The sequence below is a fragment of the Candoia aspera genome, chromosome 3 (genome assembly GCF_035149785.1).
Source record: "Candoia aspera isolate rCanAsp1 chromosome 3, rCanAsp1.hap2, whole genome shotgun sequence".
Lineage (NCBI taxonomy): Eukaryota > Metazoa > Chordata > Lepidosauria > Squamata > Boidae > Candoia > Candoia aspera.
In genome coordinates, this window is record NC_086155.1 from 43,806,389 (window position 1) to 43,825,179 (window position 18,791).

General features: G+C 44.2%; 1 protein-coding gene across 2 annotated transcripts in view; it reads right to left on the reverse strand.

The window, feature by feature from the left end:
• The window catches only part of SRGAP2 (SLIT-ROBO Rho GTPase activating protein 2), a 254,313-nt gene that overhangs the window by 22,881 nt on the left and 212,641 nt on the right, over window positions 1-18,791 (reverse strand). For both annotated transcript variants that reach the window (XM_063297485.1, XM_063297484.1), the window contains exons 16-17: window positions 9,965-10,099; window positions 3,796-3,901 (exon numbers count right to left, since the gene is read on the reverse strand). In XM_063297485.1, coding sequence (XP_063153555.1) covers window positions 3,796-3,901; window positions 9,965-10,099 — 241 coding nt within the window. The remainder of the gene's footprint in view (window positions 1-3,795; window positions 3,902-9,964; window positions 10,100-18,791) is intronic.

The window sequence follows — 18,791 nt, forward strand, 5'->3', positions numbered from 1 at the left end:
CTCCATGGTTCATGAAAGAGCTCTGGGAAATAAAGTAAGCACAAACAACCTCTAAAGTAAGAGTGCTGCAAGTTAGGAAATGAAATTACCAGACATAGGCATGAGCCTATGATCAGGCTTATACTATGGTGATAAAATGTCAGTCTTTCTCTGTTCTTATTCCATCAGCAGAGCAATAAGCAGAACTGATGGCTTTGTTTAAATAACCTGTTTCCTACTTGGAAGGATGAGGAAGAAGATCTTCCTTCATGCTGCTGGACAGGAGTGTTCAGTATTTTTGCTGATAAGATCCCTTGCATTTGTTTAGACTTTGAATCCATATTGGCAGAACTAGAGGTACTAAATGAGGCAATGTCTTTTTTGAGGTTTTTTTTTAGATTTATCCTGCCTTTATTATTTTTATAAATAACTCAAGGTGGCAAACATACCTAATACAGTAGACTCTCAGTTAACTGGAACTCAAGCAACTGGCACAAAATCGAACCGGAGAAAAACTGGCACTCTCAAGCAACCAGGAAAAAAAAAAGGCACTCTCAAGCAACTGGCAAAAAAATCTGTATCTCTCTGCTGCTATCTAGTGGGTATTAGGATTTAACAGTAACTCTCAAGCAACCAGAAACTACATTTATCGGGCATCTACCAATCCCCATGGGTGCTGGTTAACTGAGAGTCTACTGTACTCCTTCCTCCTCCTATTTTCTCCACAACAACCACCCTGTGAGGTGAGCTGGGCCGAGAGAGTGACTGGCCCAAAGTCATCCAGCCGGCTTTCATGCCTAAGGCTGGACTAGAACTCACAGTCTCCTGGTTTCTAGCCTGGTGCCTTAACCACTAGACCAAACTCATTTGTTTTCTCCAGTGTAGTGCAAAGTCCTTTGCCACATAACTCATGCCACCTTCCGGCTAGATCACTGCCCCACCCAATTCCTTTCGGGTAACTAGAGGTGAGGATTCAGGAGATGATCAATTACTCATTGAGAGATCGAGTGACATGCCAGCCATGTTGAAGTAGGCAATGGTGCTCCTTCAGCTGCAGAGATATCTCTCAATCCAACTGTGTTAGAAACTTCCACCTGCTTCCAACCCATTTTAGGAAAGGCTATAGATGGTTGGATTGCAGCTGCAGAGGGTCCAAGAGGGTGGATTATCTGGATCTTTAGCGGTCAGGATTCATATCTTGATTCAGAATGGAGACTGCATTGGCTGTCCTTGGGGACAACCACTCATGGAATTGGAGGGAGTGCAGGTCTCATGATCCTTTGAATTCTCTTGGCAACAAAGTTACAATGGTTAATAGTACACCATTAACCACAGTATCTTTCTGGATCACTCATGGAGTCTGAGGCACTACTGCAGTGGTTCCACCCCTACCAAAATAGGTAGTTCCAGTCGATATTTGTGGAGAAGGAGTGCTGAGACCTGGATTACTTCAGTGTGGGATTCCATAGGGCTCAAGAGTCTCTCCCATTTTATTTAACATCTATATGAAACATATAAACCCTTATATGGGTTAAGTCCAGGCTACTTACAGAACTGTTCTCCTCTAGAAAGTATCCCTGTCCTGTTTGTTTGATTCAGCTCAGTATGCTTTGGCAAGTTGAGGGGATGGACTCAGAATTAGGTCTTTTTCCATGGTGACCTAGTTCCTGGGGAATATATTGCCACCAACAATTGTGGGGTCCCCACATTTCTATCTTCAATAACACTACAAAGACCTGGATTTTTAGTGCAGTATTGGGAGCCTAAGGTCTTGCCATGTGGCTCATTTAACTGCTTTTTTTTATCTTGTAGTTAGCTGTGTCTCTGGAGTAGGGTAAAAATAAGATTAAATAAATAAACAATATAAACATTAGGGGATATATATAAAAGAGAAATCCCTTAACTGTACCCCTGGATTATACAGCAGCAGCCATCTGTCTGTGTTTAAGAAAACATCTTTCCCAGCAGTCTGCTCAAGGGTTCTTATTTGCTTAAAGATGAAACGTCCTCTGAGTTGAGCTCACCTCCTGATGATTTCATAAACATATCCATTTTGTTTCTTGGCAACAGTAAAGAAGTGGTTTGTTTCTGCCTATTCTGAAAATATTTGCTATTTTCCAGTCTGGTATTTCCTGATGGTCTCCTTTCCAAGGAACCCTATTTGTTTTTTTTCAAAACTAATTAAGGTCAGCTAGATGCTGCCTTCTATCAAGGCATTTACTTACACAAACTACTCCAGTAAAAACATCTAGCATTAGTTTTCTGGAAGTATATAAATTCTCAAATGATAGCCCTAAAAAATGAATAAATAATGAAGCAATCTTTTGGGGATTTTCTCCCCTCTGTCATTTTTTAGCATAGAGTACATGCTTCTAAACCATGCAATAACATGTGTACTGTCAACATCAACACTCTCAAAATTGGTACCACAGCACAGAAGAGAGGAGAGAGATGGTGATAGTGCGTGAGTAGCCTATTTGGAGAAAAAGCACAGAAATAGCCTTTCTGAAAACCCTTATATTTTATTATGGTATAGCAGTGACCTATAGAACATCAGTTAACCCCATGTGGGGAAGACTGAATACACAGAACTTAGTTTTTGTTTTTCTCTCTCCCATATAATTCTTTTAGAACAATGTAACAACTGGAGAAAGATAAAACCCAAGACCTTATTCCATCAGATGATATCTAGATATGAACTATGTAACAGCAGGAAAGAGCTGTTTTATTGAGATCATTTTAACGTCTGTGGCAGAGTGGGGAAGGTGATCGTGATCGGATAAGCACAAATCCCAGTATCTTGCCTCATCTAAATACCCACAAGTGGAAGACTGCAGATATGCACAGAAGCATCTCTGTATAGGTGAGACATATGAAATCAAGCATACAATATTCCAAATACAAAAAACTGCTTACAAATCTACAGTGGAATTGTATACATTCCTTAAATCTCTGGCAGAAAACTGGTTAATGGATGCATACATTAGAATGTCAGTCTGCCTTTCCCCCTTAAAATAAGCCTTTTCGCTGTAAAAGCAGAATTGAAAACGCATGCATCTGCCTAGTGAAATCTCAGGAATTAAAAGGTAATGTCCTAAAGCAAGTCAGACATGGGTACACTTGTAGTGTCTGCAGAGTTCTTTTCTCCGGTTACTACTACTAGAAGGAAAATACTTGCTGCAGCATGAGCAAATACGCTTTACTTTTGTAATTTAAGCAGGATACAAAATTCTAATGCAACTTCTGAGAATGGTTTTAACATTGTAACATGAGAAATGGCCATTAGACTTTCCTATATTGCACTTTCTAACGTTCATATAGTTCAGTTCTTAAGGCCAATTAAGTAGGAATCTTTGGAATTCAACAAAATTAAAAAATGTAGTGAGTTATTGCATAGTTATGCCAGGCTAAACAGCAATTCAAATCACAAATGACAAAACCAAAACAATACAATTCCACCTGGCCACATTTATGATAGTTAACCTTTCAGACTATATTGCAGCCCCATAAAATAGGATTAAATGCAATTAAGTTCTGGTAGAAAGGATTTTAGATGAAACTTTAAAAAAAAACCTTAACGCGAAGAAGGAAAAGATGACAATAGAACCATCAGCAGGAAGGTAAGTGAATTCTTTCTCAGTGAAGAGCTTCAAGGTAAGGAAGAACAACTTTCCGTTGGAGACGTTTTCACGATGAACTTCATGCATGAAGTAAGTGTGGGCTTAGACAGCCCAAAAGGCTTCTTTCAACTCTAAGATTCTAATATTTTTCCCCAGAACACCAATGTGATAGTTATTGAATTACTTCAATACTTACTGGCTGAGGAATGCAAAGAGGTATCTCATTACAATCAACGTGGTTTTAGGCAATGTCAGCAGGACTTTTCGGATGTGCAGAGCTTTCTCTTGCAGATTGTCCATTGCTAAAGAAAAGGAGAAGTTTCAGAGACTGTTGCTCAAACCATGTGATAAAACTGAAGAACCTGTTCACACTCTGGCTTACTACTCTAAGTGCTGACTGACATTTTCTCAAGTATAGGAATAATCTGATTTTTAAACATTATGTTTGAAGGTGTGTAAATCTTATTTTAACATATGCAGAAGCATTGGGAATTCACTGCAAAGTAGAAGTGTGTATGTATACAGCTTTCTTGCATCTCAGTACTGTATTGATGAAGGTTAAAAAAAAGACTGTCATGGATACAGGGGTGGTGATAAACCTAAGCAAGACACAAACTAGCTCTCAATAAATGTGGTTTATCATCAAGGTGATGATAAAAATGAATGTTGTTTCTCAACTGAACAATAGTGTGCTCTCTTATTTATTATGCATTTTCTATTTCTTATATTCTATTTCCATATAGTTATGGAACTCTTATCTAGTGTCTATTCTAGAGTTTATCCCTATACAGTAGCATGACTTTACTGTATTTCCTAAATTCTTTATACTTTTTCTAATCTTAATTCTAATCCATTGCTATTTCTTGTTCTAATAATCCAGGTCTATCCTTTGTCCTTAAATCCCTTAAGTTGGCCTAACCAATGCCCAAATGGTCTTAACCATTTCATTTCTACCTTTCTTTTACTGTTTACTGCTATACTTGGTTCTATATTATTCTTTCTATCCTCTCTTCTTATATCTGATAACAATTTATTAAGTTTGTCTACCATCTCTTCTCTATCTTAATTTCAACCTCCATCCTTCTATTCTTTACTCTTAACCTATGCCCTCATTTTCTGTTTTAGCTGCACTTAATCCTTATCTTGAGACTATTCTACCTCATCTTGGTTCTCCAATGCCTGGGACATTTGGCTCCTCTAATGCTCAGGGCATCTATCTACTCTGGTTTCTCTGGTGTTGGCTCTCTAGCACTGGCCCTTTGGCACCTACTTGCACACTCTGGCCTGATCTCTGCCCTCTGTTGCTGGCCCTGCCAACTCTACCTTCAGGACTGACTACTGTGCTACAGGTGTGTCTCTTCGTTGTCATGCCTTTAAGTTGTGGGGAGGGGGAGACTAACAACCCTTCTGTCAGCTTTGTCCTCTCTCGGAAGCTAGCCTGTTCCTCTGATGACATGCATCTGAGCATCTGCCCTCCTTACTGCTTGGTAGCCACTGAAGCCAGCTTTAGCCCAATGCTACTCTGGACTCTTTGATATCTACTCTGGCCCTTCCTCTGCCAAATTCTTCTAAGTGCTTCTGAAATCTGTTGGTTTCTTCTTTCTTTTCTGATGCACTGCCTGTGGTCTTGATGGGCGTGCTTGCTAATACTGATGCCACCTGGTCTCTGCTGGGGCCTGCTTTGGCTCTAGTGCTGCTATGGGCTGCTCCTGTGATGTTGGCTTGGCTGGTCCTCCAAACTCTGACTTCCTCTCCAGCTGCTATCATTACCTTTGCAGCTTTCCTGGACCTTCTCCTCTCTCCATGCTGCAGCCTTCTTCTCCTGACAATAAGTACATCCCCTGAGTACATCTTCTTCACCATTTTGCACTTGATCTCACTACTCTTCCCTCTTCCTCCTTTTCTTTGGCCACCAGCACCTAACCAAGCAAGCCTCTCCTTTTCTGCTCCTCCTGTTCTGGATTCTTCTTACAGGGATAGGTTTACAAAAATGGTTAAGGACATCTGGGAAGGACATGAAGGAAAATGGCATGGGCATTTTGGACACTGTGGCCATCCTCTCACAGGGGAAGTGCAATAAATTTGAATGAGAAGGAGCTGACTAGATTTTGAAACCCTGTCCTGGATACAGTTAAGATTCACAACTTGATACATACAATTTTCAGAACAGATCGTGACTTTAAAGGGAATTCAGGAAGTTTAACTGGTGCAGGACAGAATGTGGCTGTCCAATAATATTGTTAGAAGTTGAATTATGGGATGTATAGAATGCCAATTGCACTGAGACCACTTTAATGTGTGGTTTTAATATTAAAACTAATCTTTAGAACCAAGTTACATGATCTAGTCCCTGCCACCTTATCAGCCTGCCCGTACTTTAAGGAGATCAACCAAAAATCCCTCTTACATGTCTGTTTGCTGAAAACAATTAGAACTGTGGGCACAAGGAAAGGACTCCTTCTGCAATGGCTCCTACATCTCAAGAATGCATTGCCAGGAATGCTTGACATGGTTTTTAAAAAAAAAAAATCAAAGAAGCATTTGTTTTTGGTGGTTTTTCTTGAATTTTTAGTAGATTGCCTGTTATATTATATGGTTTCTGATGGTATTTGGGGAGTGGGGATATTTTTGTTCTAACCAGGATTATTTTTATTACTATTTAACTTTGCAGTGTCTTTTATTTATTTTGGAGAGTTCCTTGCTTCAGTTCTTACCCTTAATGGTGGTCTATACACATTTATACATAAAGAAATAAATATAAGATTCAGAACATGCTTGTAATAGGTGCATCTATATGTAGCTCCTTTGCTGAAAGTTCACTCCTTCCTCTATGGGGCAACCTACCTCCTCCACCGGGCTTCACACCCAAGCAGAACGATTATTTATTTATTTTTACATTCGTTTATTATTATTTTTTTTAGAGAACAAGCTAGAATGACTCATGTGGTCATCTCAAGCATAATTTTACTCCCAAAAATGTTTTTGGGCTCTACATTACCACAGAAGCAGTTTTAGTGGGGGAAAAAACTGATTAGGGGCTACAGTCTAGTGCTCTCTATGAAAGTATGTCAACCAGAAGGGGGTGGGGGGGAGAAAACGATAAAAAATGAATCACCAGTCCCAATTTGATATTAATGAGACAATGCAATCACTTCCTAAATTCTTAGCATCTAGAATGTTCAAGCTGCTTAAAGCATGATGTATGCCTACATAATTTAAAATCAGAAGAAGCTCTTCAATATCACACCAAATTCTTATATCAAACCTAACAAGCTGTCTTGAAAGTCTGCTTGGCCCTCTTTATAGTACTATAATGAGCTGTGAGAATAACCCTGAGGAACAGGAAGAGCTGCAAGCAAGACAACGGTCAGATAAGAGAAATCTGAGTCCAAAGGAGGAATGTAATTTGAGAAAGTATCTCAGACTTGACCCTCCCTACACCCTCTCCTCATTCAGCGACCACGATCCATTCCTTAAATCAGAAGCAAAATAGTCACTGAGCAGAATGGTCGCTAAGCAAACACATGACTGAAAGAGAGAGAGAGAGATGCTGCGAAGATCACTGGTTGCCGCCTAAAATTCTCACACACAGCTATGCCAGTGTTACTCTCACTTTGGCATGCACTGTTGTCAGGGTCAGCTAGTACTACACTCCCTTAAACTGCCTTATATTATCAGACTGTTTCTAGATTGAGTTGGAGGGAATATAATCAAATTGGTACTTATTAAGATGTTTGGCATAGTGCCCATTTTGATAGAAAGTTTCTGAGAAACTGAAATAATTACACAACAATCTTTAATAATTAATGCTGGTATGGCTTTACTGTCCGTTTTAAATCATTTTTCCTAGGATGTACAAAATAAAGCAGCACAAGAAATTGTTTCTTATTAGTTACCAAGTTAACTATAGCAAAACACTGGAAAACTGAAGTGCGTATTTCTCTGGATCAATTTTTTTAAAAAAATATGGAAGACAGAATTAAATAAAAAATCAGCAAAGCAGTAAAATCTTGAAGAATCCTTTTTTATTCCCATTTGGTCTCCATTTTTTTGTGAAATCAGCAAGGATATTCTTATTAAATCACCTTCATCTACACAGATGAATATGGATATGGAAAAATATCCAAATCCATAATTTCATTAGAATTACAATTTAAAATGTAACGTCTTAATATTATTTCCATGTAGGATGAACTATACATCTATGTTCTATGTTTCTGCTTTTATGTATTATGATTCCCCCCACCCCCATTGCTTTAATAATCACAACATGGCTATTTTTCTTTTCTTTTTTCTTTTAAAAAGGCAGGCTGAGATAGTAGAAAGCATTCTGGAATGGAACGGGTAGCGGTAGAGAGCAACCTCATCACTCTGCCTTTCGTAACTGAACATTTCCCCCTCCAAATTCCAAATGGGACTAGTGAGTGTTATGGTTTTACAATGCTTCATCTATATGAGAACGCATGTAACGTTTGATTATATTGTGGCTTAACAAAACAGGACTTGAAAATCTGAAGCAGGCCAAGTGTGGAAGAACTGAATACTGTCCATCATAGCAATTATATCAGATAGTCTATTACACTTAGTTTATTAAGGTGGGTGTTTCAAAAGAAAACTTTAGCTAATATTCTACAGGCAGATTAGCATTCCTGAATGATGAGGCAAAAAGCTATGTCTACAGCAATATAATGGGGGGAAAATGAGCAGCACAAAGCCTTGGCTCTGGAAGTTTGGAATTATTTGGCAACAAGCTACTCTTTTCATCTAACAGAGTTAAACTGTGTAGACTCATTTGCTGTGAGAATGAAACCGCAGATCTTTTAAAGAGGAGCTCTCCTATATCCTACTTCAAAGGCTATTTCCAGTATGGTCCTTTTTATGCTTTAACAATGGATTCGCTGTTTGCTATAAAAGTGAGTCAGCACCAAGAAGTTCACTGTAAAACTATCAGTCCCAGGGAAAAATTTAATACCCTTGAAATGATGAGGTGTAAGTTACCAGCTTAATTTGTTTTCTGTGTTTTGCAAAAAGATGCTGTGAGGAATGTCTAATACTTCTATGGAAGGTAGCTAACTAACAAAGACAGCTGTTGGCTGTCCTTCTCTTTCTCGAATGAATGAACGAATGAAGTCATGTTGAACCTACATTGTCTTCAAATGATAGGGACAAAGCAATTCTTTAAAAGACTTTCTTTAAAGTAAAATGTTCTGCATTGGATTGTTTTTAATTTACTAACTTACCCAGTTAATCACTTTTCTTTAGCATAATCAAAAGGAATGACATTGGGAAGAACAAGCTAAGAATATGGTGGGATGGGGGAGCCAAGAAAGACTGGATCAAACCCCAAAATAAGCAAATGTTTCAACATTTAAAAAAAAAAAACCTTCCTGGAAAAAGAGAGACATACAGAACCTTTATGTCCTTATTCCTATTCTGTCAGTTTAAGCCACTGAGATTATTAGATTAGAATCTACTGAGGCAACACACAGAATCACCATTTTAATCTGTTAACCGCAATGGAAGTCCCAGGTTAACAGCAGTGTGCGGTTGGGTTCAGATGAACATTAAGAGAAATACAAATTGAACTAACATACAGGCCCAGTGAGAGGCAAACAATGATCTTTTACTCTGATATTGTGTATTTACTATTTCAGAAAGAGGGACGCGGTGGCGCTGCGGGTTAAACCGCTGAGCTGCCGATCGGAAGGTCGGCGGTTCGAAACCGCGCAGCGGGGTGAGCTCCCGTTGCTCGTCCCAGCTCCTGCTCACCTAGCAGTTCGAAAACATGCAAATGTGAGTAGATCAATAGGTACCGCTTTGGCGGGAAGGTAACGGCGTTCCGAGTCGTCATGCTGGCCAGATGACCCGGAAGTGTCTATGACAACGCCGGCTCCAAGGCTTAGAAACGGAGATGAGCACCGCCCCCTAGAGTCGGACACGACTGGACTTTACGTCAAGGGAAACCTTTACCTTTACTACTATTTCAGAAGCAAACTAACATGATTCAGTTCTCTAGTCTCCTGTGAGATACTGTCAGGATTAAGGAATGTTCTGAGCAGCCAGTGGTATGGTTTTTAAGAGATAGTATTAAGTCCTACAAGAAACAGGGTTGAAGAGAAGAGACTCAGCAGAGATGAAGAGGATGGATAATATACAAAAGAGTAATGTTTTAGATACAACCACTATTTTGTGAGGAAAATGGTCAGGGAGAGAAAAATAACTTCTATTTCAAACATTCAAAGATCTTCATTTGTTTGCATCTATTTATAGTTCTCTATTAATAAGTATATATTTTTAAAAATTATTATTTCATTTCCTTGCAAGACTTACTGCTAACTGACTTATCTCATTCTTGTGCTACTTACTGACACAGGCAATCAGGTCGTGAAAGATTTCCTTGGGAAAGAGGGGATGTTCTAGCCCACGAAAATAGAGCTTTAGAACTCCCGCTATTGAGTCCATATCATGGTCGTTTTGGTCTCCAGCCAGCGGATCCTCCCCTGGTTACCACAAAACAAAGACAACAGCAACAGAGTAAATAGGATATTTGTATATTAAAAAAACAAACTGCAAATATGGAGGGTGGTGGTGGTGGAATTAAACAAGATTTGTTTTGAAAATGAAAACACTGGAAAGAGTCCATGTGGCTCAAAAATAAATCCAGTAAACAGTTTAACTCCCGTTCTGAAAAGTGGCATCAGCATAAGGCTAACAGTAATAACAACATTTTCCAAGCTGGTACCCTTAAGATGTTATGGGGCTACAACACAGGCAATTCACATTCTAACTAAGGGGATAAAATTTGTAATCTAATACCCCTGGCAGGTACCAGATCAGCAAAGGCTGACCTGAGGCAACAGGGATTAAAGTGGAATGTGTGAAAGTACTACGATATTGTGGGAAGTTCTGGTTTCAGAATGTTTGCAGAAATGTCACATGCAATTAAGAACAATGCCAATAATCAGCCATGTATGAAATGCAGGAGCACATGGTTCTCTGGCATATTGGAATCCAGCTATTGCTGCCATCCCAGCTAGAGAAAGAAAGGATTCCCATAAAAAACTTGCTATTGGAAATAATCAGATTTGATAATTCCTCACAGGATAATTACAGAATTTTCCTCAATAGTGCCTTTGGGAAGAATAATAAACATTAATATAGCTTTACTGTTTTAGTATTGCATCTGCTTTGAAAAGACCATGAGAAACAAATGTAGAAAATTTAGTGTTTTGTACTGACATCAAAGGAAGCTGATATGGAATTTAAGGCAATCCTTCACTGAAAGATCAAAGAGAAAATAATTTCTTCCATGATTGTAATCTCAGTAAACCTAAGATGGCTCTTCCGTTTTAAAGGTAAACTATTTACCTTCCTTTTAGTTAAATATAATATTTATATAATCATGCTAGAACAATTGGCTGTCTTTCTTCAGAGACTTTTCATGGGGAACCTGTAGATCTTCAGCTGTTGCTGAACTACAATTCTCAGCACTCCTCATCTTTGGCCACACTGATTGGGGATGCTGAGAGGTGTTAAAATAGCAACATCCCTTGCTCTGTAAAATGCAGTTTTTAGATTCTGCATTCATCCACCCTCCCTCCCTCTCACACACAAAAATGTCCTATATTTCCATGATAATATTTATTAAGGAAAATGACAGATTTAATTAATTAATCTGAATTATTTGTATGTCACCCAGTTCACAAAACAGGCAGCTTACATAGGATTAAAAATGAAACAAGGTAAGCAATATATATAAAAGAACCACAACATCATGGTGTAAATCAGTATAAACAGAGGCCAAAATCACAGCATTTTCAAAATCCTAAACCAGTTTTTTCATAAAGGTTCATTCAAAGTCCTAATTCAGTGCTCAGGGGAAAAACCAATTTTTTAAAGCATTAGGGAAGGCGAGCAGGGTTGGGTCCATCCGAACCTCGGGGTAATGCTGTTCCAAAGGGCAGGAACCATCTGTGTCTAGGTGCTCCCCTGGCCTAGTTCAGGCCCAGATCTAACACTGGTCACTGAGCAGGTCTTCCACTGTAAGGAGCCATGGACCTTGGAGAAATTTATTTATTTATTTATATTTCAAATTTCCATCACCGCCTATCAAAAGGGGGGTGATGGGCACTCTGGGCAGTTTACAATCAAAGTTAAAACACATAAATTACAATATAAATACTCTATAAAATCAAATAAATATACAGTAGAAATTATTCAGAAACCACTAATTCATGTTTATGTAATGGTTTTGCAATAGTTTCTCCAAGGTCATCTCCATAGCTTCTTATACCCATTCCACCCACCCACTCTGGAGGCTGTACTTTCCTCAATTCCCATGGCCAACCTTACAGCGCTAACTTGCTGCCCAAAGTGGATTCAAAGACCCTCCAAATCTTCCTCAGGACCTTGTAGCCTGCACATACCCACATCAACATGCTTATCCAATCACTCCTAAGACCATCCCAACCACAAATCTGACTTTGGCATCATTACAAAAAAAGAAAAAAAAACTCTAGCCATTCCACTTCTATCTGTGGCCTTAAAAGTCACTTGTTTCTTTTCTTTGTCCTTTTGATTGCTTTTAATTTCTTTCAATACTGTATTCTTTTATTTCCTTCAGAGTGATGGTTGGCCACCAACCACCATAAGAATTTTTTACTTATTTTACTTCTTTACTTTTTTTTAATCATCTTTCCTCTCTTCTAAACTCTATAGTGGTTCATTCAGACACCTTGTCCTGCTGTTACTGGTGACTTAGTATCACTGGTGGATAAATTTGACGACAATGACTTAAAAAGGAACAAAGGGATCCAATGTGCTGCTATGTCCTTCTCAGAGAGAATGCACTTAGGCCTCAATAATCTCATAGTTGGGTGAACAACATATATAACTTAGCTGCAGCCTAGAAAATTTCTTTGAGAGATACTCAATGTATATTAGGTACATGCTTTGTATCTAAAATATTTAAAATACTGTGTGGTGTTAAGACTCGCCATGTAATCTCTATGAGAAATGTAGATTCCTGTTTGAGAAAGAAAGTAACAGCAGTGTTCTGAAAATCCCCCCCAAATCAAGATCAACTGCCTTGACTTACAGATAGTGTATCTAAATTCAACAGTATAAGCTTGAGTCCTAAGACAAATGAAAATAAGTAAGTGTACAGAAGGATATTTCCTCATTCCTCTCCCCTCCTTAAACTACTTGTGCCCACAGAAAGGCACATTCATATGCTGGATGGAAGGTCATTTTTTTCATTGTAGGATGTGATGTGGGAGCTTTGGGGGACAAAAGAATGTGAAGAAACCTATGCCAGATTAGAAGAGTTCTCCCTTCTATCAGCAATGTCATGACCTCGTTGCAAGGCACAAAGAGCCTCACAACGTGGAGCATGATCATTAAGGAAAAGGGGGAAGGAGATAATCTTTCAGGAATTAAACCAAGCACCCAAGGACACCCACACCCATGATCCCATCAACACCTGAAAGGAGGGACGTCAGAGGAGTGAAGATAAGGAGCACATGGTGCCCCGGAGAACTCAACCGTTGCAGGAAGACAAAGAGGACACCGGGGAAAACGCCCACGCAGCCATCAAGGATCCCATCAAGAGGGATCGGGGCATTGAGGGGTGGGGAAGCCCGGGGCAATACAGGAGGGTATAAAAGGGGCACCCCCACCTACCTACCCCGTTCCCGTTTTTCGTTCTGTCAGCTATCATTCCAATAAACCAGAAATCCTTAATACCCATTAAGTGAGTCTGTGTCTTATTGCGAAGCGAGGCTGGCCCTGACATAAAAACGGGAACCCCAAAAAATTTTTTTTTCCACCTGGTACCTATCCAACTCGTTTGTGAGGGACCCAGCCAGGCATGGAGAACCAGGAACCGAGGAGGCGCAACCCTTCGGCGCCGGGCGACGAAGCCCCGCTCTCGCAGGGCGGGATGCAGCTGAGGTCCGGGCGATGCAACGCCCCGGTAGGTATGGGACCCAGCTGGGGGGAAGCAGCGGGGGAGGGACCCACCCCGGCGCCCCGGAGCCCGCGAGGCACCGGGGGCGAGACGGGGGGACCCCCTCCAAACCTACAGGCAACCCCGACGGAGGCGCGAGACGAACCGCCACCCTGGGCGCTCGAAGGCGAGGGCGCGCCTGGCACCGCGGCGGGATCGAGGGACGACCCGTCCTCTACCACGGCCAACGGCGAGGGCGAGCGGAGCGGCGAAAACCCCGGCGGGACGCCAGGGATGGCGGAGAGGCTCGGCGCGTTGGAGGAAGGGATGCAGGCGGTGCGGCAGATGCTCCAACAGCTGACGGTGGCACAGGGACCCCGCGACGGAGGAGGCGCAGAGGCAACCCCGGTCGAAAGGCGGCAGGGCGAGTGGGACGGCGGCGACGGCGGCACCCGACCCAAGGAGCCCAACCGACGACCTGAGGCGCACCGGGAGGCGAGGCGGGGTGGAGACCCAGCGGACGGCGGCGACCACGGCGGGACCCGACCCCAGGAGGCCATACAACGAGCGGAGGCGCGCCCGGACGTGAGACGGCGGGACAACCTCGGCGGCGGCGGCGTCCGGCCCCAGGAGCCCACCCCACGACGGGAGATACGCCAGGCTGAGAGGCGGAGGGACGACCAAGCGGGCGGCAACGGCGACGGCGGAGCCTGGATCCAGGAGCCCGACCGAGGGAGAACCCCCCGCCCTCCCCCCCGAGCGACGGGACGAGTACCTTGCGAGGAGACCCAGAGAGAGGCACCAATGCCGCAAGAGAACCGGAGACACCCCGACCCGCAGCAGCTCCGGCAAAACCCGAGGCACGACGCAGAGGGGGCCAGGAGCCAGACCAGGACACCCGCCAAAGACTTTGGCATAAAGTTCGATGGGGACCCCTCGAAACTTTCCTTCTTTTTAACTAACGCGAGGTACTACCTCGAAGAATGGGGTCCCTGCTTCAGAACTGAGCGGGGCAAAATCAATGCCCTGGCTATAAAACTAAAAGGGTGGGCCGCCGATTGGTACGTCCAATTGTGCCAATCCGGCGCCCGGGCGCTGCAGGACAGCACTGAATTCCTGCAGGCACTAGAAAGGCACTTCAGGGACCCCCTGGAGCAAGAAAAGGCAAAAAGGGCGCTAGAGACACTTAGACAAAGCCCGCGCTCCGTGGCTGAGTATGCCATGGAGTTCCAAGCCCTAGCCGGAAAAGTAGACACGTGGTCTCAATCGACACTGATTGAGAAGTTCAAACATGGACTCAATTTAAACGTCCTCCGGTGGGCACTTGGCCGCGACAACCCCAGCTCCCTCACGGGGTGGATCCAGCTGGCAGCGGAAGCGGAGAACGCCCACGACACGTTCCTCCACGCAAGGAGGGAAACGCAACAGATGGCGACAGCGAGACCCCCACGCACCAGCGCAAGGCAGGTGAGGGCGAGACCCCAACCCTGGAGGGAGGAACGGGACAGACGCTTCGCAAAAGGGCAATGTTTTACGTGCGGCAGGGAAGACCACAAAGCAGCCGCATGCCCCAAAACGACGCCCAGAGAGAGCCCAAGGAGGGCACAAACAGCACCAACCCCAGCGCCGAGAAAGCGACCAGCAGCAAAGGGGGAGTACCGACGCAGACACGACCCCTACAGTTCGGAGGGGGAGGACAGCAACCCAGAAGAGGCGGCGGGAAACGACAACCACCTGGCCTAAGGGGCGCCGAAGGACAGGTGGAGAACACTGACAGGCGCTTCGACAAAGGGGTGAGTGAGGAATGCCCCACCCTCTACGTCCGTGTCACCCTCACCCATCGAAATAAAACCGAAAAGGTCTGGGCACTCATTGATTCAGGTTGCTCCAAAAGCCTCATGCACCCTGACCTGGCAGCCGCCCTCGACCTCCGCTGCTATCCACTTCAGCACCATTTGGTGTTCTCGCAGCTAGATGGATCTGCAGCGGGAGGGGGCCCGGTCACCCAATACACCGGAAAAACCGCGCTACGGCTCGGCAGCCACGAGGAAAAATTGGCTTTCATCGTGGCACCGGTGGGGCAACCCCGACTCATACTGGGGATCCCATGGCTCGTGCAGCAAAACCCAGTCATCAATTGGAGAACCAGAGAGATTAAGTTTGCTGACGGGTGCTACCAAGCACCGTCAGGGGACAAGGTTCCCCGAGCAGCCATGGGGGGGGCGACGACGACTGCAGAACACACAGAGACAGCTCTGCCAGAGGGACTGCCAACCAAATACGGGGAGTTCGCCGATGTTTTCGGTGAGAAAGAGGCGGACAAACTCCCCCCCCACAGAAAGACGGACTGTACCATTGAACTGGTCCCGGGGGTACCCCTACCCAAACCAAAAATATATGCTATGACCCAGCGAGAGCTAGCTACGTTAAGGGACTTCATAGACAAAAATCTGGCGAGAGGTTTCATTGAGCCAGCGAACTCTCCAGTGGGAGCGCCAGTCCTCTTTCGCGAGAAAAAGGATGGGACATTGCGGCTCTGTACAGACTACCGCGGGTTAAACGCAGCAAGCATTTCAAATAAATACCCCTTACCCTTAATAAAGGACATTTTGTCCCACTTGGTGAAGGGTAAGGTATTCTCCAAACTGGACATAAGGGAAGCCTACTACCGCATACGGATAAGGGAGGGGGATGAGTGGAAGACTGCTTTCAATTGCCCATTGGGGGCGTTTCAATATAAAGTACTCCCTTTCGGATTGGCGGGGGCACCGGGGGTATTCATGCAGTTAATTAATGAGGTCCTGCGTGACCACCTTTTTAAGGGGGTTTTGGTTTATCTGGATGATGTATTGATCTACACAGAAACAGAACGTGAGCACGAACGCTTGGTAAAGGACGTGCTCAAGAAACTTCGCAAGGCAGAGCTGTTTATAAAGCTCTCCAAGTGCGAGTTTCACAAAAAACAAATTGACTACCTAGGGTATAGGATTTCTGCTAAAGGGATAGAAATGGACCCCAGCAAGGTCCAAGCCATCCTGGCGTGGGAACGCCCACGCACAAGGAGACAGCTGCAAAGCCTCCTGGGATTCACTAATTTCTACAGGGGGTTCACGCCCAGGCTGGCAGAGACTATATTGCCCCTAACTAACCTGCTAAAAACTAAGGGCTTGGGGGACACGCGCAAATCGAGGAACCCGGGGGCGCTACTGAATTGGACAGCTGACTGTCAAACGGCTTTCGAGAGACTGAAAACCCTTTTCACAGCTGAGCCAGTGCTACAGCACCCCGACCCCACCAAGCCTTTTGTGGTGCAAGCAGATGCCTCCGATTTCGCCATCGGAGCCATCCTGCTCCAAAAGGACTCCGACAACCACCTAAAGCCCTGCGCCTACCTTTCCCGCAAATTCTCCGAGACGGAGCGGAGATGGCACGTATGGGAAAAGGAGGCGTTTGCAGTAAAAACAGCCTTGGAAACGTGGCGACACCTGCTGGAGGGGGCCTCCTGCCCTTTCGAGGTGTGGACGGACCACAAGAACCTGGAGGCACTCAGCACGCCAAAACGGCTCAGCCCGAAGCAGGTGCGATGGGCTCAGTTTTTCAGCCGGTTTAATTTCACGCTGAAATTCATACCGGGCAAGAAAAACTTCTTGGCAGACGCCCTCTCCCGACGACCACAGGACGACACGCAAGCCTCCGACATCGTAGGAACAGTATGGACCGAGAAACAGCTCGGCTGCCCAGCTGTCACGCGGAGCCAGACAAGGAATCAGCGCACGCCAGCACGAACGGCGGGGAGCGATCGGAGGGGACGCTCAATTTCACCGAACTGGCAACAAAGACTCACACAAGCACTACAGCAAGATACATGGTTGCAGAATAACCAACAACATGTATCTTTCAAAGACAATCTCGCCTGGAAGGAGAAAGCTTTGTACGTGCCCGAATCACTGCGGGGAGAAATTTTACACAGAGCACACGATGACAAATCTGCAGGGCATTTTGGGTTTGTAAAAACCCTCCACCTAACAAGGAGGCAATTTTGGTGGCCAAATCTTAGAAAGGACGTAAAAGACTACGTAAGCAACTGCCCCATATGTGCTACCACCAAACGTAAAGGAGGGAAACCCCACGGGCTGTTACAGGCGGTAGCCAGCCCCTCCCGGCCATGGGAAGAAATTTCCATGGATTTCATTGTGGACCTCCCACCCAGCCAAAGAAAAACTGTGATATGGGTGGTAAAAGACTATTTTTCGAAACAGGCACACTTCATCCCGTGCGCGACTATCCCCTCCGCACAACAGCTGGCACGTTTATTCCTAACACACATATACAGGATTCACGGCGCCCCCTACAGGTTGGTGACCGACAGAGGCACACAATTCACGTCAAAGTTTTGGCGGGAATTTTTAAAACTAATCGGAACCAAGCAAGCACTGTCCACTGCGTGGCATCCAAACACGGACGGATCAACAGAGATCCTTAACTCAACACTTGAACAGTTCCTAAGGGCATTCATAAATTATCAACAGGACAACTGGGTAGACCTACTACCTTTTGCAGAGGTGGCCTATAATAACGCAGTACACCAGAGTACTGGCCACACCCCTTTTAAGGTGGTCTATGGAAGAGATTTTGTACCGATACCAGAATTGCCGCAACCTGAAACCCTGCCCTGCTCACCAGACGATTGGGCGGCACAGCTGGCAACAACCTGGCCAGTCATCCAGACGGCTTTAGCAGACGCACAAACAACGTACAAAAAATATGCGGACAACCACAGGGCGGAGGCACCGAACTACAAAGTGGGAGATAGGGTCTACCTCTCCACTAAGTTCATAAAGACCTCACAACCATCGAAGAAATTGGCACCGAAATTCATTGGACCTTTTAAAATCATACAGGTAATCAACCCAGTTACGTTCAAACTGGAACTGCCTTACAATTTGAGACGGGTCCACCCAGTGTTTCATTGTGCACTACTGAAACCAACGAGCACATCCAAATGGCATGCGGAAGAACCTCCACCCCCACCCATAATGATAGACAATCAACAACATTTTGAAGTGAAAGAAATACTGGACTCAAGAAAACAAAGAGGAACACTACAATACCTCGTGAGATGGAAACATTTCTCACATCCAGAGTGGGTCCAGGCACGACACGTCATGGCCAGACAACTAACAAGACAGTTCCACGAGGCATACCCAGAGAAACCAGCACCATAGAACATCTTTGGGGGGGCAGTA